General features: G+C 33.2%; 1 protein-coding gene across 6 annotated transcripts in view; it reads right to left on the bottom strand.

Moving 5' to 3' along the window:
• LOC109535287 (protein groucho) overlaps window positions 1-27,213 on the bottom strand; it is a 73,215-nt gene that overhangs the window by 12,129 nt on the left and 33,873 nt on the right. For 3 of the 6 annotated variants that reach the window (XM_048670400.1, XM_048670401.1, XM_048670403.1), the window contains exons 4-8: window positions 12,061-12,105; window positions 9,884-10,027; window positions 6,674-6,706; window positions 5,101-5,361; window positions 2,956-3,051 (exon numbers count right to left, since the gene is read on the bottom strand). In XM_048670400.1, the coding sequence (XP_048526357.1) occupies window positions 2,956-3,051; window positions 5,101-5,361; window positions 6,674-6,706; window positions 9,884-10,027; window positions 12,061-12,105 (579 nt within the window). The remainder of the gene's footprint in view (window positions 1-2,955; window positions 3,052-5,100; window positions 5,362-6,673; window positions 6,707-9,883; window positions 10,028-12,060; window positions 12,106-27,213) is intronic. The other 3 variants (XM_048670402.1, XM_048670404.1, XM_048670405.1) reach the window with 3 other exon arrangements.

Raw genomic sequence — 27,213 nt, 5'->3', positions numbered from 1 at the left:
CTTTATTTATCAATTAAAATACGTTTCGGTGTATTTTTCCACCATCATCAGTTTTTACGTGTAGCGTTGTTGCTGCTTTAAGCCTTCGATAATTTTGGCATACATTTTCTGCCTGAAAATGTATGCCAAAATTATCGAATTACCGTTTATTAATACCTTTTTTGCCCTATGGCGTTGCTATGGATGAGTGAAATAATCATTATAATTTCCAATTGAAAAAAATAATTGCGACCAGCCTTTTCGCTTTAACAGTTATTGGATTTTAGAACAAAAATTGACGGTATTAAGCTGTCCCTGGAATTTTACATAAAATAAACAAATTTTTTACAACAAAATTTTATAAAAAATAAAAAAATAATAATTTTATACAGTAAAAAAACTTACTCTTTCAAACGAGACAACTCAAGAATCATTTAATATAAAATGTTGGAGGATGATTTATTGGCGTGGTTGTATTTGAAGAGACGACGATACATTTGTTTGCAAAAGAATAACTAGATAAATAATCAATAATCCATTTATCATCAATGGTAGCTGAATTGTTTTGAAACATGCCAAAAAACACACTAACCATAATGCAAAGTTTATATCACTATTTGAAATATCCTATCAGTCGAATTTTAATTAACAACTGCTTTCAATGAGTTATTTAGCTATTGAACGTTTCGCCAACGCCAACGTTTTCATTTTAATACGTAGAGTAAAGATATTCAAGTATGAAACATTGTATTAAAAAATTCCAAAGAAAAACAAAACGTAAATTTCAATCCAGTCTCAAACTTGCTATTCAAACATATTAGTCTAACATCAATTTTAGGATTTTAAAACCGACTTTAAATAACTATTTTGGACACTTTCTTGGCACGATTTTCTCCAACCATTGTGTGATTTAAAGTTTCTCAGTTACCGTTGTAGTTTAATTAATTCGCGACCCATGTTCGTTTCTACTCGCCACCAATAAGCCCTCTGAATAAGTTTCTGAAAGTTTCTTTAATCATAAAATTTAAAATACGTTTCTTCGTAAAAACGATGCCCGAATGGATGGAGAAAGACCGGTATATTAATTATAGACAATTACAAATGATATAAATGAATTTCACCCTGTTTTTCCGCCGGGGAGAGAATATCATCCCCATTTACGTGGCAGTGTTCTTTCACCCTATAAATCTGCTGGGAAATCGACAACGACGTTTCTGGCAACGCTTTAATAGATGGTTTTAGCACGTCACGACCGTTTTCACATTGTCGTTCAATGTTAGGAATTCGGAACCGCAAATGGAGCTCAAGATAAAGATGGGGGAGAGTACACAAGAATACTTAAGATGACAAAAAATTGATGATCCAGTCGCCCTTTTTCACCAAGTCATTAAATTTGCCCTGATAGGGATGACGTGATTGGAATATGTTACAGTTCTCAGAAATTTTTCAAATATTTATTCGAAACTGTATCCCATACAGTGCAAAAACTCGCAGCTATTCGTTCTCCACCCTCCTGCACCTTTATCCCTGCCCGCACCCCGGCTGTCCTTGTTTGCTGTCTCACAAAAGTTATTCCCCATTACGGGTGTTATTGTGAGCCCACGCGGGGCCATATTTCCCATTTCAGAGTTGTTTGACTTCGGCTTTAGATGAGGGACGACAGGCCGGAATTTTATACTTCCTATCCATCGCACATTAGCTGCTAGTGTTCGATACTAGCAAATCGACATTTTTATTCAACAGATCTTTTTCAAAGAATTATTAACTATAGAATTGATTGATATGCTCTATGTAACGAGTACAAATAAAGAAATCAAACTCGCAGGATATTTAAAATGTAAATTGCATCTGCTGAGTTTTAAAAATAACATTAGGTAAAACAAGAAACTTTTCATTGGCCAAATGGAAAATATTTCTATTGATAAATTTAGAAATTAAACACTACAATTTTAATTTGAGTGCATAACCAAGTTAATTTTCAAATTATTTTACCTCGTGCCTACTCCTTTCAGTTCGTCGGTGAAACTTATGAAATAAAAAAAAAATTATTGAATTTAATAGAGCGTGCTTAAAAACTCACCTAAAACTACAAACAAACAAAAACTTCAAATTATCCATGAAGAGTTAAAGTTTCACTTTTACCTACATTTAAATCGGAACTACTTTTGGGTTAGGTTAACAGTAACGGATCTACATCTATAAAAACATTTTATTAACAAGAAACGCATGAGAAAAACTGCAATAATGGGATATAGGACAACATACAAACGTATACGTACAGAGTGGCCCACATTATTAAAGATTTATCTTTTTTTAAATCGGTATTTCGGAATTTTTCGGAAAATAAAATAGCTTCAAGATGGCCATATTTTAAAATCATTTCAACAGTGCAATTCGAAAAATCGAAATACTTTATTTCAACAATTAATGCAAATAGAAGTAAAAGAAAAACTATATCGAAAAAAGGTTAATGCAGCTTATTGAGTGATAGAAGCTTTACAAACTTATTATTTAATGTAACCCCATAGAACAATCTCAACTTGTTTGAGCAGAAAATCGCGATTAATTTATATCCCACTGAAATTTAAAAAACGCACGAACATTGCGCTCAACTGACACTCATGGACAATAATGCATCTTTATTGATGTTGTAGGTGATATTTCAGACTAAAAACTTAGATATTAGTGTTTTAATGAGATAATAGTCATGAAAATTATAAAATGAAATATAGGGTCAATCGTATTATAAATAACAGTAACTAATGAATCAATTTTACATTTTCTAAAATCTTAGTCCAACCACTTTAGCCTTTCCGTCATAATTACCATCACTTTTTCCATAGAATTTATTAACGTTTTAGTGTTCATAAAGGCTCAAATAAGGTAGGTCACCCTGTATAACAAAAAACTAAAGGTCCAAGTTATCGCCAAAAATATTTTTCCTATATGGTTACATAGTATTTATTGTCTACTTACATGACCTAATTTATCATCTTTCCTTCGTTTCGCCTGCTCGACATCTGGCGATGATCTCGAACGATACTTATCTCTATCTCCAGGAGACATTGAATGCTGTAGAAAAAGAAAATTGTAAATTCTATGAATTACCCGATTTAAAAGTAACTATAACATTGAATGAAAACCATTATGGAATATATTCTCTATGAAATCAAAATTAAAGTTTATTCGTGGTTGAAAACTTATATACAAAGCTCAATAAGATTTCAATGCGCCTTTCGAAAACATAAGTATGCACTTTAAAACTCAAACGGCTCCAAAAATAATACTGTTTCCTGAGCTTCGGCCATTAAATTCGTATGGAAACAACTATTTTATTACATACTTCGGTTTTTTTGCTGCATTAAATAGATTCATTGAAACGGTGTGTATATAATTAGCGTTAGTTATCCAATCTAACATTGGTATACAATTTTATATAATAAATATTATCAGATTTAGAGCCGGTTGCACAAAGCTTTTTTAAGTTTAACCAGTGATAGATGTTACTTTCTGTTGTTTGGGTTGATCGGTCAATAGATAGTGGCAGAACAAAATGACGATTTTCTTTGGTCCAACGTTTCGGCTTAAATAAAGCAACATATCTCAATCACTAATTATCATCACGGTCACCAAGAAACTTCAACTTTAAGTTTAACTGGAGGAGTTGAAGGTAGGTTCAAGTATAAATTAAAGTTGTACCAAATTCCTTCAATCGAGTTAATACTCGTTTGGTTTGTCCAGCGCAAGATACACTAAGTTCAGTTCAAGTTTAAGTTGAGTTCAGTAGAACCCAAGCGTAAATTTCTACTGTACAACCGGATCTGGATACCTATAGCACGGAACTAGTTCAATTCCAGTTGACGTTAAACTTAAAAGATGTAAACTTCGGTTGTACGACCTTCTTTCAATGTTGAGGGATTTAATTTTTACAGCAGCAACGTCGCTTGCAGGTTCAGGTCGAGTTCAGTTAAACGTAAGCTTAAACATTGTAAAACCTGGCTTCATGGTATTTTTGATTTTCGATGATGGAGCTAAAACCGACCACGTTTATTCATAATCACTTCAAATCCTCGTGAAGTGTACATTGTCAGTTTTTTAGTTTTTCGATTCGTTTTCAAGATACCATAAACTATGTTATTTTTTAAATAGGGTCCTGTTTGTTAGTTATCCATTTCTAAAATCTGATTTTCTTCGAAATGCAACAATACATATCATGTTAATATTTACTTTTTTTCCTGATAGTCATTTCATGATGTCAAGACCCGACTGCTCTGACGTCACGAGCACACCGCCTCGCTGTGAGAGTGAGTGAGAGCCGGTCTACTCTATTTCTGTAGTATCTTACAGGCTCGGCTTACTCATGACGCCACAACAGTTGGGCCTTGACTTGCGGTGGTGCCGGTTCTGGTAGTATGTAGCACAATAGAAGAAGTAATTTTGCTCATACACTTACAAAGGTTTAGAACATTAACAATTTACAAAAATTCTAATAATCTCTAATGGAATTCTGATGTTCCTACACCAGAGCCAAGAAAATATTGTCGTCTTGGGATATCTATATTATCGACGATTGATCACCTTTTTGCTCCCCTTAACTATATGTAGAAGTATATAATCAAACATATAGGACGAACATCAAAGACGCTACAGCCTTATGACGCTTGACTGCTGTTATCTACAGACATTTGTTTCTTATTTCGTAAAGTATTAACACACTTTATTTCACGCAATCATTTTCGGACAATAATACTCTTATACTCAAATGTCTTCTACTGAACTTGAACCTAGAAGCTTGATCTTATGGTCCAGAATCGTCCTGTACATCAATATTTTTTCTATGCTGTTTAATATTTAGTCTTGCTACATTTATCTACTTTCAAGTCAAGGCTTATATGTTCATTAAGTACATTTTCGGTTTTTTTCTAGCTTTAAAGACTAGTTTACTTAATGCTGACTGAGCATACTAATTTGTAATTGTAATCGAAGCACATCTAATATCAATGATATGACTGAAACCCGAAAAAATAACAAAAATGTAACTAAGGACCACTGTTTGCTTGTTTCTCACAAGTAATTAAAATTGGTATAAAGTTATCTGAAGCTACAATGTCCATGCCTTACCAGTCTTTCGTCTGATGTATTTCTGCTGTTGGGTCGTTTGACCTCATCCCCGGCGCGTGAATGCAAATCCGCAGCTTTTGCTATAGAATGTGCAGCACTAGCAACAGCAGCTGGATGAGGAGGACCACCTGGAGGCAATCCGGCACCAAATCCCAATAATCCTGCAGCACCTGCTCCCATTCCAGGTAAACCAGGATGGGGACCAAGTGACAGTCCGCCTGGAGCGCCACCATGAGGCAATTGTTGTGCATGGATTTGTTGCTATTATCGGAAAACTCTATTAAAGCTTTTTGCAATTTATTTATTTACACTAATCTAATGTGCGTGAGAGCATGACAATAATGTTGAAAAAATGTATGAAATAATAGGGACTTAGTTGTATTATGGAGTATTAAAAACAGTTCTGGCGGTGATAGAAATCAAAGGCAACTGTTAATTGAAATGGGAAGCACATACATATGACAAAGTTTTATTTTTGAATACCTGCGGTCCAATATTAGCGATTCCATGCAATGATGTTACAAAACCATTTATGTACCCAAATAATAATTTTTGATTGATTGTTTGAATTTGTTATCTTTATTGCAAGAGCGCATTGCTTTATTGATCAGAGGGAAAAGACTGAGAATTTAAAAAATACTTGCATTATTTGTGTGAAACAGTATTTGACCATTTGCAAACATCTATTTTTGTCAACTGCTGTGATCGCAATGCAAAAGCTAATTTGGATTAATATATAACAAATATTTCCGAAAATTCCTGCAATCAATTTTTCCAGCATATAAACGAGCAGGTAAGTATTTCTTTATTAAATTTAGAAAATGTTTTTTAGGTATCTCAGCTGGGCAATTAATATTCATTACCGAAAACAGTCCATTAGCATTCTCCGAAGCTGATGCAGGCATCGGAAAAAGGATTATAATTTATTTTAAAATTTGCAGAAATAACATAACTCTTTTAAAACGTTCTCCATCTCTGCTGTAATCAATATTTTCAAATTGAATTAGCTTTGCGCATAACTCATTAAATAAAAACATCGATTTACATAAGCTTTCCTTATATTGCAAAGTAGTTGGTAATATTGCCACTTTTAAGGTTGGCTTTAATGCGACGGTTTTCATAAGAGCGAATTGTTTTAACTGCATCTTGTGACTTGAGTTGTCTTCACAGCCATTACTTAATTTTTCGTTGGTCTGATCGATGTTGTGATGGAAAAACAATGCTTTAGATCTTTCATGCAAATTCTTGCATTATGATCGCTTACTGAATTGGTCTTTACTTCTTGATCATTATTATTATATTGCTAGCTGCTGGTAGATGTTTTCTGAGTAAAATTTTACATAATTTGAAAGACGCTTTCAAAGTAAATATTTGCATACTAAATAATCAATAATGCCGCAATCTTGTTGCATCTTAAAAACTGTTACAGAAAAAATAAAATGTTACTGTTACAAAATCAGCCTAATACGAACCATCTTTATGACAATTTCGTCAAGCACACACTGTTTTCTACGACATATTAAACACGTACTAATTTGTAAAAACATGCAAAATTAACTAAGTGATTACTTACTAGCAAATGCTGAAGACCCTGTTGTTGCTGTTGCTGGAACACCAACAAGTACAATTAAATTAATCCAAACCAACTCACTTTCTTCCACACCTATACATAATCATGCAGACGCATAAGATAACTTATTATTAAATGTCTCTCATATGTTGTGTTTTAAAGTGCATAAGTGAGTAAATACTAACGTTTTAAATTGAAAAGACATTAAGTTTTACTTTTTAATTAGGTGATTTTACAGGTTTTGTTTAAAAAATTACACTAATATTTACAAAAAATATAAAATCTATTAGTAATTGTTTCTAAATATGGAAAATATTTGCAAAAAGCGAAGTGCTAAATAATCAACAACTAAAGGTCTTACAAATGCTATGAACAAATTTAGATTGATGAGGTTAAATCCAGATTTATTCCAAACACTAATTAAATTTAAACGTTTAAACTTGGCATGTTTTCAGCAGCATTTAACGTCAATAAAAATGAAACTAGCACTCAAACGCTATCAAATCCCGTAATCAAAAATATTTGGCTACCAAAAAATCGTTAACACCCACACCGTTCATGCAATGACTGTTTACAGTTTTTGCATTGAACCGTTACACACGGATTTATTAAAATTCAGGAGTTAATATGCAGATTGCGGAATATCTACAAAAAAATGTCATTAATAACGTTTTTTTAGTCATAAAACAGTTTTATCTTTTCATGGCACTAGACTATTATGTATGTTATGTTGTTTCATTTACGACTTTAATCTTTTCTAATCTGACAATGAGCAGTTCTAGTCTAAATATAAAATTCAGTATAACTTGCCGGTTTTTTTTCTCTCTGTTTGAAACAATTGAAAACACAGCAACTTAAAATGACTCATTCAAAATAAATACCGACTGTGTTATAAGCTAATGTAAGAAAACCATAGATTACGCAACGCACAATGCGATTATCGCCTTGCAGAAACTACTATAGAGATATGCGTTCAAATTTTCCATGAAATGTTAATAGTCTATTTGTAAATGGGTACCGGGAAAATATTAATAAAATTGGGCCCGTAAACTATGTTTTACTGTTTTCAATATTCCAGTAAATCAGTCATTTGATTATAAATGAAATAACATACGAACAAAATTGTAAAGGCATGGGCGTTAATTAAAAATATTAAACAAAACTGGCCTTTTTTAGTATAACGGTCTATCATTAAAGCATTAGTATTTTTTTTGATATGCATATAGTCATTATCTAGAAATATACACAAAGAGTCCTAATATACAGAGTGATTTAAAATTGGAGCAATGTCTCTGGTGGTATTGTCTGGGGGTGTTTTAGGAGTACAGGAAAAATAGTTTAAAAAATTAATTGTTATTAAAAAACTAAGAAATTTGCAAAAAACTACATCAGAAAGACGTCAACAATGCTTTTCAAGGTAATCTTCCTAATGAAATTGCGTAAATACCGGTTGCTTCGTAATTATTAAAAACTCCGGTAACCATGGAAAAATACAGAGTGGCAATAAAATAGATAAAGAGAAACGGTAAATTCCACAGGATTCGTTAAATGTAGGATCGACTTTATCGAAATGTCAATACTGTCAACGAGAAATTATTCTTTATAGTCATCATAACCTCGAGTTGATGTATTTACAAATAAACATACATTTCTGTCTTTAACTCCAAACAAGTTAGTGCCTGTGTAATCAATCCCCTGATTGTGCAATCTTCTGGAGCTTGTTATTTTTGACAAATGTTATCTACATGTAACTATGTGTTAATTACAGAAAACATTATTGCCCCTTGGACCTTTAATCAAAAAATGGTAAGAGAACTTTTCAATATAAAAGAAATTCGTAATTTGAAGCAAAGATCGTAATTTTTGAATGCTTAAGTATTCCAATAGGCTATCAATCAATAATGGGACCATTACAAAATAATGGTTAATAGTAAAGTTGAACATCGATTTTCAACTATTAATACCTTCTAGAAAATTTCAAAGATTTTTTTAAATATTTTTTACGTACCCTCCAAGTGAGCCCCTATTGTCCCTTTAAAGGAATGACGCAAATCTTGAATCACCCTATATACAGGGTGTCCGCTGAGGCAGTCGATAGAATTCGTACTTTATGCGTAAAATTATTTTAAGTAAGAACCGACTCGGACGAAAAATGGGTTTTTCAAATGGCATGAGGGCTTACGATTGGCCACACCCTCAGATTAAACAGATGCATTTGTTTACGTCTTTCGATGGGAGCAACATTGGTTCACAGTCTATATAAAAGTAGGTACTTACGAGAGCTGCTTTGCCGGCTCGGTATTCAATTTGATAAACAGGGTGATTCAAAATTGGTGTCATTTATTTTAAGGGGCAATAGGGGCTCACTTGGAGAGTACAAAAAAATATAAAGTATTTATTTGAGAAATTTCTAGAAGATATCAACAGTATATGAGTGGCATCAACAAGAAAACAACAGCAAAACGGTAGCCATGAATATATTTAGTGTTATATTTGCTATTGAATTAACACTTTCCCTAATAGATTGCTTCTGATACAAAAATTTCTGACAAAAAGTTGATTTTAAAGTAAAGTTCTAATTTACATCTCAGAGTTACGGGTTTACTCGACGAGTTTAATTTAATGTCAAATCTACTTTAAGTGTTAGTACAGTTAACTGTCCTACTTGAATAAAATTATATATTTAAGCATCAACTATCCTTAATTCTTAATTAATGATAAAGCGGTCTCCCACGATTTGGAAAATAATTAAAAGTTCACCGTCACCTTCCATTAATTGGGCAAATAGCACTTAACTGAATCGAGAGTGAAGTGTTTATGTTTAATATATGTATTAATATATTTTTGATAAAAATTACTAACATTTGCTTAAAAGTGGCTAAAATTAGCCGTGGCTAATGCAAACATATTGTAATTATCAAGTATATTTTAGGTACCTACTTATAGTATCAAGAGCGAAATCGCAAATACTCATTACTAGACTAGTAACTCTTGAATTGAGATCACAATCCAAGTGGAATCAGGCATAAATCAGACACAATATACCTGTTGTTGCAATTACCGGAATTTGATAGATACAATTATCGGCCCCTTGAACGAAAAATCAAGCTAATGTCACATAAAAAACCAACCTGCATACTAACTACACAATCTAACTAATCTAATATAACAATTCTAATATTTAAAGAGCATAGAAAAAAATTAAACACTTACGCTTACCCCAATGACAGCATTTAGTTCGGACATGGTTACTTGTTTAGCTCTTTCTACAGCAGTTGCAACTTGCTGCTGGTGCTCTTGTGACAGGAAAGGCATCAGTTGTGCTATGATTGCATTAAGTCGTTTTGCTATTTCAGTCTAAGAAAAAAAAACGTTTTGATAATAGAGATGACAGGTTAGGTAGAATGCAAGAAACATTCGAAAATATAATATAAAATAACTGATTTCAAATTCACTGAAAACTCTACAGTGATTTGCATATTCACTAGAGAACGGTCAGTACTTATTGACCAATCATTAAAATTGTATTCGAGTGCGTGGAAAGAAAAAGCTTAGTATTTTAAACACCTTTCATATACAAATAAACTGCTGATTTAAAATTGATGTCATTCCTTTTATAGAGGCTTACCTAAATGAACATGGGAGTAAAATACAAAGAAAGTTTTTCTCCCAGACATAGGCACATATTATAAGTGTAAAAGCCGCTGATACCCACTAAACCCCAAGACCCATAACCACTAAACCCCAAGACGAGAGAGATTCGTTATACGACGAGCTCCAAAACAAACGGTACAAGATACCGAAAGGAAAGGAAGTTATGATTTTGGGAGCTCTTAATGCAAAAGTTGGTGACAAAATTCTGGAAGGTATATATATATATATATATATATTCTGGAAGGAAGCTTTCCAACAACATACCACTCTCAACGGGAACCAGGCAAGGACATAGTCTCAGCCCAATACTATTTAGGATGAGGACAATCTGCAGAAACTACTTAATATATTCGTAAGAGATGCAAAGGAATTAAACATCGTGATCTCTGTCCAGAAAACGAAGTCGCTGACAATATCAAGAGAACCGAAAAGGTGTAAGTTAGCGATCTACAATAAAAGTGTAAAACTAAACTAAACAACCGAAATGAAGACGCTAAGATCAATTACGGGCGAAACGCTTAGAGATAGAGTGAGAGGCAACGATATCAGAGCCCAATGTGACATTCCAGACATAGGAGTCACAACTTAGGCTACAGGTTTGAAAAAAAAACCGAGACACTGTCTTAAAATAAGAAGAAGAATTACGTTTCCATATTCATATTAATTTACATAAGGCAAGGAAAGCGAAATCGTGTGTTTAAAGGACATAAACAGGTCGAGATGCATGGATATATCACATAAAACATCGGTTTTTGACTGGCATAGGAATAGTTCTGTGATAAATTATAGATACACATTCATATAACGAGTGTACGCTTTATAATGCATCCTTTGCTTTTAAAACTCAATTAAAGAAATTAGACTTTGGAAACATGGAAATCCTTTAAACGCATGAGGAATTATATCATTATAGTCGCAGATGTGCAAATCAGATCATTGATGCTTCAATTACAGTTTCCATTTTCCCAAATCCTCACTTTTCAGAGAAAATATTTTCTTCAACTAATTTTTCTCTAGTTTCAAGCACTGCTGTACATCACCATCATAGGAATGACGGCAATTCTAAATATTACTATAGTATACAATTTGAAACGACAACCCTTCCAGTCAATACAATCAATTTTAGATATTTTTTTCTTAATTTGTTATGCTCCGAAAGTGCATAGTTCCGATATACAGAGGGTTACAAAACGAGTAAATAAAGTACGCTAGGTTGCAATTAAATAGAATAAAACTTTAGGACTGACATTATTTTCTGAAGCAATAATTTTTCAGTTGTTTAAAGAAATTCGATTGCGCCATACAATAGATAGGTTCATCAACACGGCGTACAAAAAAAATTAATAAAAAAGTTTTTCTGTTCGCTGTTCTTTTTCAAATTGAACCGAAAATCAAAGTAAAATATTTTAATTAGTCGCGTGTCTGTCCAGTTACAAGCCTGTGCTCACGCCATTAATAAAACCGATTTTATAACATATTTCTGTTGATATATGTGTTAATGTTAGCTCTCAAAATCGGCCAAATTTCATTAAACTATTCCAGACGGTCTCGCAATTTTAATGAATTTGATTTATTTAATGACAATTTTAACACCTTGCAGATCTAATCGAAACTAAATGTTCGTGGAATGTTATATTAAGAAAATTTAATCCACTGATAGTTCGTAACACTCTGTATAGTTCGCTTAAATCTGTTAATTAGCTAGTGGTAATAGTAAATATTTTTAAGTCGCTTACCTGTTTGTGCATTTCCACGTTAAGGCCATATGACATTTCATAGTACTGTAAAAAAAAGCTTTATATAAAAAATGAAATGTCTTCTCTAAAAGATTACTACGTACAAATTACTTGAACGGCGATACTTAAAAACAAAGGGTCATTTCCGTTTCGATATGATTTAAGTGGCTGTTATTTACTTTTTATCGCAAAAGTAGATACTACAATGACCAGATTTATTCGAGTACCTGATTCCGATAAATAAATTGCAAATATTTTTCCGAATCCAAAATCGGAAAATCCTAATTTCCAATAATGTACAGTGTTGAATTGTTATCAAGTTGAACTTGCATTGAGTTATCAGGTTAGACGAAACATTACGCCACACAATAATATTAGTGCCTTTTTATTATTATTACATGTTATAAAAGAGATTTAATGACAAATATAAATAATTTTATATACTTTTGAGAATAAAAAAGCACTTAATTCCAAAAATCAAATTACATATTGTCGTTGGGTTTATGACAATTGACTGGTTAATGGCGTCCATTAAAAAGTAACGGATTCATACCTAGAAGAACCTGTTCAGAGCCAAGAACTCGTAACTCAGGAATATGCGAAAATGTTGTTAGGAAAAATATTTGAGCCCATAAACAAAACGGAATAATATAATACAACTTGCAACTTTTCTTTATAGGCCTGTTGGTGTTAGTTTTAACTGCCGAATAGACACTAGAATTTTTGCGTGAAGTTTTTGGCTTTGTAAATCGGCATCTTTAGAGTCTAGATGAACATTTCCTGACCTAAAACACGGGGGTTTATGTTTGCAGAGAAAGTTGCAATTCCGAAGATATATTATACAACTCAGATGTATCACATCTTTAGTTTACATAAGAAATAATTGAATTAAATAGGATATTTGCCAGTTGGGTTAGCACTGTTCTGAATTTCTTCGTTTCATCTACCGCTATAAGCTAATGGGTGGTTGCACATATTAGAAAAATTACTGAGTTATTTCTCAGTGTTTTATACCGTGTCTCCTCTTTGAACATGCTGTAATTAACTACATCAAAATTGTTGCTTCCTTCGTGTTATCAAGATTAACCATGTTGTACAAATTACTTACAAAATTATTGTGTACATCAATATATTTTGTTGTTATAAGCGAGTAAGTAAAAATAAATGAGTTTCATTGTGTGTCTTCATTGTTAAAGAAAAGCACTCTTGTGGTCAAGAGCCATTTGTTTCATTTTCAGGCTTATTAAAGATATTCTTTGAGAGCCGCAGTGGATTCAATTGCGGTCACTATTCAAATATCAAAGGTACTTCGAACAACTGCTTGGAGATTGTATAATTTCGCTTATTACAATGGCTATTTGAATATAATTGACTGGGAGAGACTGTTTCTTTGAAACTGTATAAGATGATCAAAATCATATTTTATACTATATTTTGAGAATTAATGTATCTACTTCAATGAGATTACGAATTACGAATGTGACATATAAACTATAATAAATGCAATTTTGTTGCAAGTCATCGAAGAAACGCTTCAAACATCTGCCAGCAGCTCCCATCTTTTAAAATGGCTAGAGATAATGTAGGTAATGGAAAAATAGTAGAAAACCGGTGCAGTGAAAATCGCGTTTAAGTAAAATCTTTTGTCCCATACAAAAGTCGGGAATAATCAAAATAAATCTGAATCCGTCCACCCAAATTACATGAAATCTTGTGCACTTACGTACCAAATTACGCCCGACCTCACATGAATATCGCATCGCTATTAATTGTTGCCTTTTTCAGACATTAGCAGGATTTTTTATTCCAATATAACTTTACATTTTAAGCAATTTAAATATTTTAAACTTGGATTAAAGAAAATTATTCCTATGGATAAATTACATCGTTGGTATATAACTTTAAACTTTATCCTTGTGAGTAATTGCCAATGAAGTTGTGTAATCAAGAACAAGAAAATATTACAGAAATGCAATACTATTGTTTAATGAATAAATATATTGTAACTCTTTAGGGCGGCTACTCTACAGACATAATATGTTCTGGGTAACCCATTTTCTTTATTACTGGCTAACATGAAAAATACATTATAATGTGCACTTCTGGAGAGCCAAATCAATTTACCGCGGAAAAGTCTCTGACCTTAATCCTGCCCTTAAAACAAACAAATGTGACCGAGCCTCTTTCTGTATCTCAGTTCCTTATAGCCACAATTTTCTCCTTACTTACATTTGAAAGCATTGAACTTACAAAATAATTGTTACAAAATAACGTTCGAATAGAGATATTATTTGAAGTTTAAGTAATTCAAATTTTGAAGCAATTTAAATGGACCACAAATACTAGACATAATACCACATTAAGAATTTGGTTTCAATTCCATTGAAAAATAGAATTAAAAGCATGTCGTAAAATTGTTTCAGTTTTATTATAATAAAAATTGCAGGACCGCTAACAAATCTGTAGCTTATTGGTTGTAAGTATAATAATTTTACAAAATAATTTCTGCCTACGTGATTCGACTGAAATTGTATTAGACAAAACATAAACCTTATCACCGATCACACTATTGAGAAATTAAATTGTCTTGGCATATTTTAATTTTAAAAGTATTGTCAAGCACAGTCCTTAAATTAGGAAGGAAAATAACTTAAATCCTCAAATATTTGTCAATAAATTAAAAGAAAAAATATCAAAGCAATGCCTGTCAATTTTAAGTTAAATCATTTTCAACGCAAATACCTTAAAACCTCCGAGCTAAATGAATTAAATCTGCGAAATCAAAGTTAACATAATGCAAATTGGATCTAATTTGTTGAAGAAACTTAGTAATCAACTCCATGCACAGAATGGGAACGACTCAGCATTAAAATTGGACTTCTGATACTAAAGATTTTAACTTTAGAAAATTTTCAGTGAAATTCAACTTAAAACCTATGCTTATTTTATTTGCATTTCGGTTTGTTTGTCCTGCTCTCAAATGATAATTTTAAGGGGAAACCGTACTATTTTTAACGATAGACCATAAACGATTTGAGAAACTTTGCTGTTCATAAGTCCTAATTTTACAAAGATTTTGGAGATTGAGATATTATGTAAGCATTTCTCGCATCGAATTTCTCCTTATAATTCCCTAATGGCGCGATATAAAACCCTGCCTCTGCAAGTCTGCAACGTATGCCGATACACCGACATGAAGCTCTATTTTCAGATGAACCAGTAAAGCACTTCAAAGTTAGTTTGACTCTGTTCAATCGACTAAGTAAAATAAACTGTTTCACTAACAGCTAATAATAATTTAGATTTTAGTGCAAACATGATGAGGATTGAGCTTATTGATCAAACGGCCTGGGGTATTTACTTAGGTTATTGCTGAAAGCCAAAAATATACTAACACAAACATGATTACGCATAATTATTTAGTTTTAGTTTTATTACACTACAACTGTTTGTAAAACACCAAAATATTTATCTGCTGTAACACATAAATATATTGACGATGACAGAAAATGTTTAAAGGGTGTTTGAAAAGAAGTTTAAAATCAAACACAAGAACTGTACTGGATAACCTCCCTTAAGGGAACATAATGTTTAGTCAGGGGTTTATTATTTGGTCATTGTGCTTAAGTTCGTAATGTGGGAGCGGTAACGAGGGGTGACTGTATCGTGGAGGGTTTAATAAGTATTGCTTTTCCCTATCCCCTTCAATATCCGATATAATTGCTTTTCAACTGAACGCGAACACGATAGCGTCTTTCTGATTGAGGTTTACTTTGTGTCCGTTGTACTCGATTTTTAAAAGGGGAGTTTTGATGATTCAACGTTAGAAATTAATATATGAATGTAGACGTCAATTTGTAAATTATCCAATTTATAACAATAATAATCATCATCTTTATTTATTTCCAAAAAGGCGATTGAAATCGGTCTTTAGTTTAGCGAAAACTTTAGTATCTTATATCGTACTTATCAGAGTTCCCTATCTTGTGACTAGCAATCATACCAACGTGTTTTACTCACAGGATTTTGTCGCTCCGCTAAACATCCTTATCTCACGGATTGCAATAATCAGTGTTTTGTAATTTGATTGAATCCTTAGTGATTAGCTATATAGAAAAGCTACACCCATAAAGCCGTGAAAATGTATTTTAATCAAAAGTACCCTTTCAGAAATACACCGGACCGAGTTTACCTAATCAGCTCTCGATCGTTAAGCATATATACAACAAAGCATGATATTCTGCTTCAAATCACATAGCTCATTATGCTGATGTGCCAGAGGACACATTTCAATTGTGGCACAAAGTCATATACCCCGAAGTTATTTAGTAAAACTAATACCCGTTCACTGAATGTATAAATACTCAACTGAAAACGTTACCACGCTGGCAACAAAGTACAAAGACGAGCTAATATTGTTTTCATGTAACAATCTAATACTCGAATATTGTACCCGTGTCACGTCCGTTTTGCACCCGTTGGGGAATTAACCCTCTTTGGCATCCGACGGGTGTCATCTCCATCAGCCGATTATCCTCGGCGCAAATCTATACCCTATGTAATAAACAATAGCAGGATTGTATCCAACTTTTTTTAATTTCAATATATATGGTCTTGAATTGACTTGATATGGACTCGATGTTTAATGGCAAATTAAGTAAAATAAAACTTTTCTGATATCAAGCTTGTCCATTGTCGCACGTTCTTCAACCATGAATTTCGTACCTTTCTAGGTGTTATTACCGTATATTTTTCCTTTAATTATGTAATTTACTTTTCGTGATTATGGGCCCCGAATAAACAGATTTTCCTCGTTTAGTAATACACATATGGAATTAACTGCTGTGGATATTCCATCGGTTTTAGAAGCCTTCTGATAGTAATGAAAGTTCTGGATGTAAATTTCGTATTCATTCAATATGCTACAATCTATATAGTAATGTTTAAACGACTGTACAGCCCTCCATATTATTTTCTCAATATTCCTTCTACTGCAACTGTTGATTTCAATTAGAAACGAGTGTTTATATGCTACTATTGTTCCTGCTGTTTTTCCAATCACAATTTACACCGGATATTAATTAATGATTGCAGTCCACTTAAGAAACGATTTTTTTCGATATGAGTAAGGAGGAATTCAATCTCTTTGAGCGGCTTGCACCAATCTCAAATATGATTTTAACAAATATTCGACATATCCATCCATAAATCGTATTGGTTTGGAAACTCCAAAAACAGTTAATTAAGTGATATTTATAAAATCCTTACGACATTGAAAATACATACAATTTTGGTTCAAATTAAGCCCTTTCAATGACTACAATTTTCCTTGGTTGGTCTAAATAATCCTATAAGATTTATTTCAATCAAGTCAACCGTTGTATGATGAATTGAAGTGACAAATATTCCCACTGAACTCAAGATAATTTGCTCTCAAAGTGGAGCCCTTATGAACTGAAATTGCGTCGTTAAGTGATCGAAAAAATCGACTTATGGTCGAATCCATGCGAAGTACCGAGAAACAGACAATTATTTCCACCATTTGGGTAGTTTTCTCTCATTTTTTTTGGACTTCACTCAATTTGCTCGAGCTTACACGAAGCAGAGCGCAAGATTTTAAATGGTTTCAAACCAGAGCAAATATAGAGCGTTAGGAAGTTAAAAAATTGGACAATTGTTCCCAAAGCTTTCATAGGAAACTGGAAAAATGATCGAGTTTTTCAAATGTGACATTAATCGGCGCAATAAAAAATACAACTAGAAGAGGAAAACTCGGTTTTAAGAAGTTTTCGCTGAAAAAATGAGAAATATTCCTACTAAACTGAAGAAAAGTGCAGCTTTTGGCTATTTTCGTACTCCAATTAATTTAATAAAAATAAGGTCTTCAAATGGTTCACAGATTTAGAGTGCCAATACCATTTTCATATTATACCTTCTATTCAAACATAATTAAAGCAATTGCTCTGCAGAAAAAGCCATAAGACACAGACAAGCAAAACATTTTTTATAAACTCTGTTCATGAAAAATTTCCTTTTCAATTGGATAATATACGCATAAAATTCTTGAATATACTAATATAACATTACTTATCGCATTTATTCATGAAGCGTAGGTACTCCTGCTTAAATTAGGCGTCAACATGCTTTGGAAAGCCAACAAATTTGTCAGTATGTTCGCCTGATGTTGGTTCCAGAAAATATGGAGCATTGATTGGCGGTTTGCCGTTTATTGCGATCACGACAAATACTTAAAATGTATCCGTTAAGTTTGTGCTGCTGGATAACATGTTTTATCATCACTAGGTGATTGGGAAGGAATATCTGGGAATACACAATCTAATTACAAAAATGTTATTAAATAAATAAAATATAAAAAATGTTCAGAGTCCAGCTAACAGGTTTGAGTAAAACAAATATTAGATGGCGTTAGCAGGAGAAACGTAACATAGACATGTACAAATAATCTAATGGACTCAGTCAAATGTGAAGAAACTTTCGGTGAGTTCATGTCAGTTGCGGTGGATATTGCCTAGATTTGGTTTAACTGTTTTCTTTATTTTACATTTTAAAAACTATAAATCGCAAAAAAGAAGCCGTGAAATACGACAAACAAACAAAAATCATAGAGAAACACAATAAGATTAAAATCAGTGATTCTTTACATGACCCCCGCTTAGCTCAATACATTTTCTACAATCAATTTCAATTTCATCCAAACCGTTTTGAATATATTGTTATATTGATTAGGATTCAAATTAAAATTGTTAACTGAATCCACTTTTGTAAAGCGTAAATCGTCAGCATTTGTAACTAGACATTCTCACACAATATTTTTTACATAACTCCAGACCAGCGACTCAAACGGCGTTAAGTCGGGAATATTAGGAGGCCATGGGAGAAGACCAACTCGTCCAATCCAGATATATAAATTTTCATTAACAAAAGCACTACCTGGCGAACGTTGGGGTTTGTATAAGTAATTTAATTCTCCATCTTCATTAACAGACGATGTTGACTTCTTTTTTTGGGGGGGGGGGTCAAAGTTATGAGAAAACGCCCTCTACATCTGTACATAAATAAATAAAGATAAGACAGCAAGGATATGAACTGATGCAATAAAAATAATGTCATGCCATGATATCCATATGACCATCTAAGGAGGATATGACGTTTAAAGTACAGAAAATTCATCTTGGAAAATAATAGAAATGAAACTCCATCCTATTTTGTTTTGCAACTGAATGCAGGTTTTGGTACAGTTTGAGAAGAAGTCCTCAACAGACGAAGACAATTTGCATTCGTTAAGTTCAAAAAACGGTTTAATGTTCTACTTGCCTTAAATGAAACTCTCTTTCGAAAGGCTCAGTGCACCTGAGCTAAAATTACACACGCCAAAATACCACATTATTTGAAGAAAACTAGGATGCCTCTTTCCAAGCTTATGGATTGTCTGCCTGCGCTGCACTTCAGACGAGCCATTGACAAATCCCGATGTTTTATTCTCACTGCAAAGGAGAATTGGAAAATTGTCTAGTTATGGAAAGCGGACTTGAAAACTTTCGGATTCTAAAGGGCGCTGGTAGCTGAGTTACCCTGGAGAATTTTTCAGGATCAGTTGACACGTGCCTTTTCTGATTACATGAAGTGGTGGAGGCGGCATTTATCGATTACGCCGCCAAACACACGACAAGGTGCTCGTCACGTCTGATACGTACACGCAAGTGAAACGGCTGTTTATGGTGGCTGCACGGGGCGCAGCAGTTGCGGAAGTGTCAACCTGGGACGGCTAAACGGGGAACGAAGGGAGGTTTCCCCCCGTCTCTGGTGAATCTGTTTAGGCATTGTACCTAATATAAGAGAATTACAGGATCGATTATGTTGTTGTTCTCTTTCCCTCTTTTCTGTTTCATTCAGGTGTCGGTATATGACAAATCACACTATCGGTTAACAAATCGTCTGGTTCCGAATTTTTCAAAATAAACTGTTCTTTCAAGGACTGTTGCTATATAAATAGCATTCCTGATGTCTGAAATTTTATTTCAAGTTCTGTCTGATGCAGCGTAGATGGTAAAGCAGAATTTCAATAAAATATTATTTTCATTTTCAAGTGGCCAAACTTTACACATCAAACATGCCTTGTGAATGAATGAACCGTATGAATAACGCTACGAACACTCTAGGGACTGTGATAATTTTGTTGAAATACCCCTTGGCTAAGCCGTATATGAATATGTTACGTTATAATGTTGTATTACGTGTTGTATAGAGAAGAACTAGGATATGGATAGGAATCATCGTACTGAAGTTACACTAGTTTATTAAACTTACTCAATAACAAGTTATGATATTTGGAAATGTAATTATTCGAGACAATGACACAAGAACGTATTTTCAAAAAGAGTAGGCGCTGGAAAGACGAATTGAATCCGGCTCCCAATTGGGGATGAAAACACACTGGACGCTCAGAGGAACGCAACAACCACACAACTTACACTACTAACTCATGTGGAACAAAAATGTCGAAATATTATTCTCAAATACACAGACAGTTCAACAAATAATATCTTCAAATACTGCAACTAAATGAAGCGTTCGTCCTCCTTCTCCTACTCTGTGCCCTCTAAGTTGGGTTTGGAGATTAGTATACACTATGAATTCCCTTGTTTGTAGCCGTATAGATAAGAGGGTTTCTGTTGGAATTAATCTACTCCTATATGTTCCGCAGCGATGATTCCTTGGTCTGTCCATGGTGCCTTTTATTATATTATACGTTGCAGATGTTCATATTATTTTGTTTAATTTGAAGACTCGTGTCAAGTGGGGTATATGAAGTGTTCGGATCCACAAGCTGGGTAATGGGAAATTTGAACTGGTCGTTCTGAGACACCCCCAAATTCATGGGTTTAATGGCCATGGTAAAACTGGTTAAGAATGTTATATATAAATAAATAAACGAACATTCCATTTACAGTTTGACACCCTGCATCTCGGAAACTATTAACTTTCAGATAAAACAAGTTAGCAGCACAACAAAAAAGCAGTGATTTTCAACTGAACTCAAGGTATTCGTTGACTTTCCTTAAAACAGGTCCACCAGAAGAACATAACAAAATAGTTAGTTTTGTTATCCAGAGCTGAACACATTTCCTTAATACTTATACTAATAGAGACAAATAAAAAGCAATATTTTTCTGAGTGGAAATATTGAGTTGTACAAAGGATCAAAGTGATGAAACTATTCTCATCGGAACAGGAATTCTCAGTTTAAACATAAGCAAAAGTTCTACGCTCAGGTTGGCAACCTTCCAAGTGGTTCTAGTGGGGATTGGCAAATATCTGAATGTAGTAATGAGCGAATCGAAACTGACATCCTTCTTTCATTCTGAAATTTACTTAACAGTTCGTTCTATTCGGTATCTATTGCTATTGAAGGCGGAACAGACCTGAGACTCTGATTCTTCATTCCTTGTAGGGACTAATCTATTAATTACTTAATATTTTTAAGAAATTTGTCAGAGAAGTAAAGTCATTCAATGATGTCATATTCTTAAAACGATACGAACTTTTATTTTGGGGTTTGGTGACAACAGAGAATACGTTTTCAAATAATTTGCAAATTGATGCGCTTGAGCTGGACGGCTTAGCGCAAATAGCACAATTTTCGTATTTAAAGGTTCAAAGATCCGTTGATCCGACTACAGGTTCCGGCTTTTACGGACTACCTTCATCCAATAATCCGGATCTTAAAAATAACCCGACTTTCCCATCAGTACATGCTTGTAATTGTTGACAAATACGTTGAAGTTATTTCATAATATGTACAAGAAACGAGAAACACAGCGTAATGTATCAACTCCGCCATAAAATTGACTATAACTATTACATTTAGTTTAAGTGCAAAGTTCTCATAGCTTTTCATAGTTTTTTTGAAAATCTACACACACATTTTCAAGCAATGTCTTTTAGTCATTAAAATTGAACAAAAACGTAAGTTTCTCAATCGGGCCAACACAAAGTACGGCATTATAATTTTTACATATTTGTCACTAAATTTAACATTTCCATCTTATTCCTTGTTACCTCAAAATAAACATATGGTAGAGTTATGTAGAATATCGAAAAATTAAATTTTAATGTTATTTTTATTCGAATGAATCTAAAAGTGCAATTTTTCGATCAGAAGCGATGATAAAAAAGAAGCACTTTTCTTTACTGTTCATTTGTTTTACTTTTACGCACATGTGCGCAAAAGTAAATGTGACAAATTGAACGTGTCACTGTCATAAAATATTTTAAAGTATTTTCATTAAAAAGTAACCGACAGTCTTTTTTAATTAATTACGTAGGTTTATAGAGAACTATTGATCATAATTTAAAGTTTACTTACTATTTGTAAATTATAACTTTGTTACAAGTTCAGTCTCAAAGTCGTTCAAATGGTCTATTTTTTTGCACTCGCCGACGTTGCCACAAGCAAAACACGATTTTTCTTAAAGATCGCAAATTTTATGCAAAATATGCATCGTATACAAACACCAAACCGTGAAAGCAGCACTTGAATTTTCAATACTCATTGTTTCACTAGCATATGCTTACAAAAGTACGCTTTTGAAAAATTACAAACGTCAAAACATGACAATTTCAAAAATGTCATTGACATAAAATTTTAAATATGAAGTTGACGGCTTCTATTTTTGGCTACTTTCATTTATTATAACTTTATTCCTTTATTCGAATAAAAAATATTGTTCGATACGAGGGCGAAAATCCGTTTTTCGAACTCCTGACGGATTGACACCCTCAACTTCGTCTCGGGTGTCAACTTGTATCGAAAACTACTATTCCTGAATTCTATGACATGAGAAAGTTGAAAACACACTAAAAACACGTTTAATAACAGTGTGCAACATTTAAAAAAACTTGTTAAATATAAGGAAATGAGTAAGTCAAAATCATTGTTAGACATTTTTTTCCAATCGTCTATTAACAATGCGACGAAAATTGGAGAAATGTACGGAAAACATTTACTATTTCCAGTTTGTCCAAAATCTCCCATAACTTCGGATGTCTGAGATATAATCAATTCGTTGCGCAATCTTCTGGTAGAGACATGTCATTTTGTATTTAAACAAGATAATAATTTTAGCGTACTCTTTCACTGATGATAAATTTATTTTTTAAATATTATTCGCAACAGTGCGTTAATGTACTTTTTGGGCTGAAGAAATTCTAGATGTTTAAGAAGCCATGGAGCGACCACGTAAAAATACCAAATAATGGGTATTATTATACCAAATATAGAGCAAAGAATGCTTACGTTATACACATATCAAAGGAAGAATAATAGCACATTTAAAATAAAAAACATTGAAAAATTGCAATAATAACAAACATTTCATAAAATGTCGAAAAATTCCTTAACAATCACTCTGTATTATTATTTAGGATTATTAGAATTAAAAATTCAATAAAACTTACTACAACATATTCTGTTTTAGAGATACATCTACGGTTTTAGTGTAATTTTTAAGTATTTTAACATAACATTAAAGACATGTACTTTTACGAATAATGAACATTATGAGCGTTTGTCATTAGTGAAGTTAGCATAAGCCCTCATCCATTTGCCATTCGATGCCCCTATTTTTGACTCAATTGACATGGTTAACTTACTTTAATTTTAATTAATGCTTTACATACAGTGCAGTAAATCGAAAAAATCAACATGACTTAGCTGCCACCGAAATTTATTGGTGCATTAAATTCGCCACGGCCCAATTATCCGAAGTTTTTGCAGGACGACTGGAGGTATTTTTTAGTCGACTGCAGTCAGTGTCGCAGCATTTTATTTTCTTATTGCACTTACAGTTTGAATTACTTTCCAATGGAATGGTTTTTTTGTTGATTTACTTGATATTAGATACTTTATACAGGGTGATTCAAAATTGGCGTCATTCCTCTAGGGGTGTTGTCTGGCGGTGTTATAGGAGTACAGAAAAACTAGTAAAATAAATTAATTGTTATTAAAAACTGAGAAATTTGGAAAAAACGATATCAGAAATACGGCAGCAACGTTTTTCAAGGTAATCTGCCTAATTAACATTGCGCAAATACCTGTTGCATCGTAATTATTTAAAATTCCGGCAACCATGGATAAATAGAGAGTGACAATAAAATAGACAAGGATAAACGGTAAATTGAACAGGAATCGTTGAATGACGGAACCTATTTCGAAATGTCAACCTGTTCTCATAACCTCGAATTCTGCGGGGTTTGGTGTTTAGATAAATAATCCATACAACACCAAATATTTGAATGGTTAACTCCAAACAAGCTACTGCCTGTGTAATCTCCTTATTATCCACTCTTATCAAGCGGCTTCTCGTATTCAGTTAATTAACTCGTGCTCCATTTGTAACTCCTTGTGCTGTGTGTATCATACAAACGTGGTAGGGATGTAGCCGGTATTTATTTGATGCCTGGGAAAGTGTCAGTTATTGTGCTCTGAGTGCCCCTGGAAGGCCCTGATTCGATTATTTCCAATAGTTGCTCCTCTGTGCTTGGAACCCGAACATTGATTGTCGTCCAATATCTTCCTGGAACCACTTTCCTTGCCCTTTGTTGGCGTGAATTATTTCAGCTTCTGCTATATTACTGCAGCATTTCCCCTGAACTAATCGCAGAGCCGCAAATTCGTGAAAGAAAATTCAAAGTAAGTCACAGTTTGACAGATTATTGTTATTATTGACAAGGGCTATCCACCTGTAACTATCTGTTAATGGCAAAAAACATCATTGCCGCTGTGCCTTTTCATCAAAAAATTGTAGAACAGAACTTTTTCAATATCGAAAATTTTCGTAATTTGAAGCAAAGATCGTTATTTTTCTTTTCGAATGCTTAAGTATTTCAATATGCTACCAATTAAAAAACATGGAACAATTTCAAAATAATGCTTAATAGCAAAGTTGAAATTCGATCTTCAACTGTTAATATCTTCTAGAAATTTTCGAAAAAAATTTTTCCAATATTTTTCTTGTACTCTCAAAGTGAGCATCCATCACCCCTTAAAAGGAATGACGCCAATTTTGAATCACCCTGTATTCACCCTGTATGCCGCGCAGGCCGTATTTTGATACATTTAAAGGAAATAATACAGTGCAGCTCACGCTATCCAAGTTTGAACTTCTCTTTGACGAATTTGATTCTCGTCGCGCCATATATGAAATCCAAACATGTTGTAGACTGTTAACTGGTAAGAACCTTTTTAGACCACGTCACGTCACAGAGGTTGCCTAGATCCTACATGAGCTGATTTTCAGAACGAAACCGTTTCTCTATATTCGAATGGTCTTGGACGAACTCGGATTGCAAATACACTAGTAATTGTTAGCTGTCAACTAAATACTAAAACAATATATATCAAAAGATAATTGGCGTGTGGGATCATATTTGCATAGCGCGATACTAAATTGGTTTTGTGCCAATGCAGTGTGAGGCTAATAGGTTTGGCGCTTCGCCTAAAAGAGATTATGTCTTATTTCCTTGTGTTGTCCGAAACTATAAAATCTCTATGTAGTGAAATGGAAATGTGTAATGCATTATTCCAACAATTTTAAATATTAATCCATTGGAGTGACGGACCGCTTGCCTACATCCCACTGGACTATGAAACCTACTCCGTCAATTAGAGAGCTTGAAACCACTCATAATTATCGGAATTATTGAAATTATTAAACATTAAAATTTCTCGCTTCTCTAACATCATTTGATGTTGAGTGGTCATGCTTTTATCTATTTCCTTCGAAATAATGTCAATTAAAAATCGAGCCACGTTTGAAAATAGCTACGAATCAATTACACCGCAAGATACAACTTGTTTGCAAAATTACATCACACAATAATCATATACTTCTTAAATAAACAATTAAAAATAAGTTATGCAAAACAACCGAAAAACACTTAACAAAACATTCTAACAGATTTGATTTAATTTAGTGACTCGCTAATTGGAAAATGATTTGTTAAATACATAATGAATCACAACCATTTCTTAAAGTGGTTTAAGCTGCTATATTTCATATGCAAAACTAATGACAAGAAGGAAATTGCTCATGTAGTTGTAAAATAAGCACTTAACAATGTGTTATGAAACTGAAGATTAATTTTCTATGTCGGCATTTATATTAGATAAGAAAATACATAAAACATTATAAAACAATTGAGACAATATTGAGAATCAAATGTTGTATAATTACATTATGCATACATGTTCCTGTTCATAAAAAACATCGTTAAAATATGTGGCTTAATTTTAGAACGTGTTTCCGGGCATCCAGGTAAAGTAAAACAAGTTCTGGAAAACTCTTGATTCAAACCGGAAAATTCTTGTTATTCCAGTTCAATTCTGAACGCATTCTGTTGTTTTCGGAATCGTCAGAAGCGAAATTTCCTATATTACACTTGAAATTCGTATGACAGATTAATATATTTACTTTAACCAGCCTGCTGCCATGATATGCGAGGATGACTTCAGAAATAACTTTATTGAGTTACTTTATCATCACTTAATTGTGTATACTTTTGCATGTCAAGTTTATAATAAAATTTGTTCAGTGTTCTAGACCTTTGGAACTACCGTAAAAGTGATCACATATTTATCTAGAAACTAATCAATTCGCTGTTTAGATCAATTAGAGGAAAATTGTCGCAGACGTCGCGTCGACGACATACATTATACGTGACAAACGACGTGTTCACTGTTCAATTTAGCTTCTACATTTAATTTCGCAAAGTGCTATGTTTTAACAGAAAAATATTGTGTTTTGTATCATGATACAATAGAATCGTTTTTATTTCAATGAGCCTAATTTGCGATTTGCCGGTTTACAGTCTGATATATACGAAAAAAACCTTCATAGCACTTGTTATGATATTCCTGGGTCTCAGTCAAAGTGTGAAGTAAAAGTTTTGAACATGGTTTATTTCATTACGTTTCGGCGAGACAACAGCGCCATTATCAGATTTAAAATTTACACAAACTCATGATTGGTAAAAATCAACGTTCTTTTAGGTCTTTGCCTTCTTGAAACCTTAAATTTGTCTTGAGACAAGTCGAAAATAGTCCGTTCAAAAGCATCAATAGTTCAAAAGTTA

Source organism: Dendroctonus ponderosae, unplaced genomic scaffold (genome assembly GCF_020466585.1).
Source record: "Dendroctonus ponderosae isolate FM_Combo_2020 unplaced genomic scaffold, Dpon_F_20191213v2 Dpon_F_20191213_1, whole genome shotgun sequence".
Classification (NCBI taxonomy): Eukaryota; Metazoa; Arthropoda; class Insecta; order Coleoptera; family Curculionidae; genus Dendroctonus; species Dendroctonus ponderosae.
The sequence above is the reverse complement of the archived record's forward strand: the minus strand, read 5'-3'. Positions and strand labels throughout refer to the sequence as shown.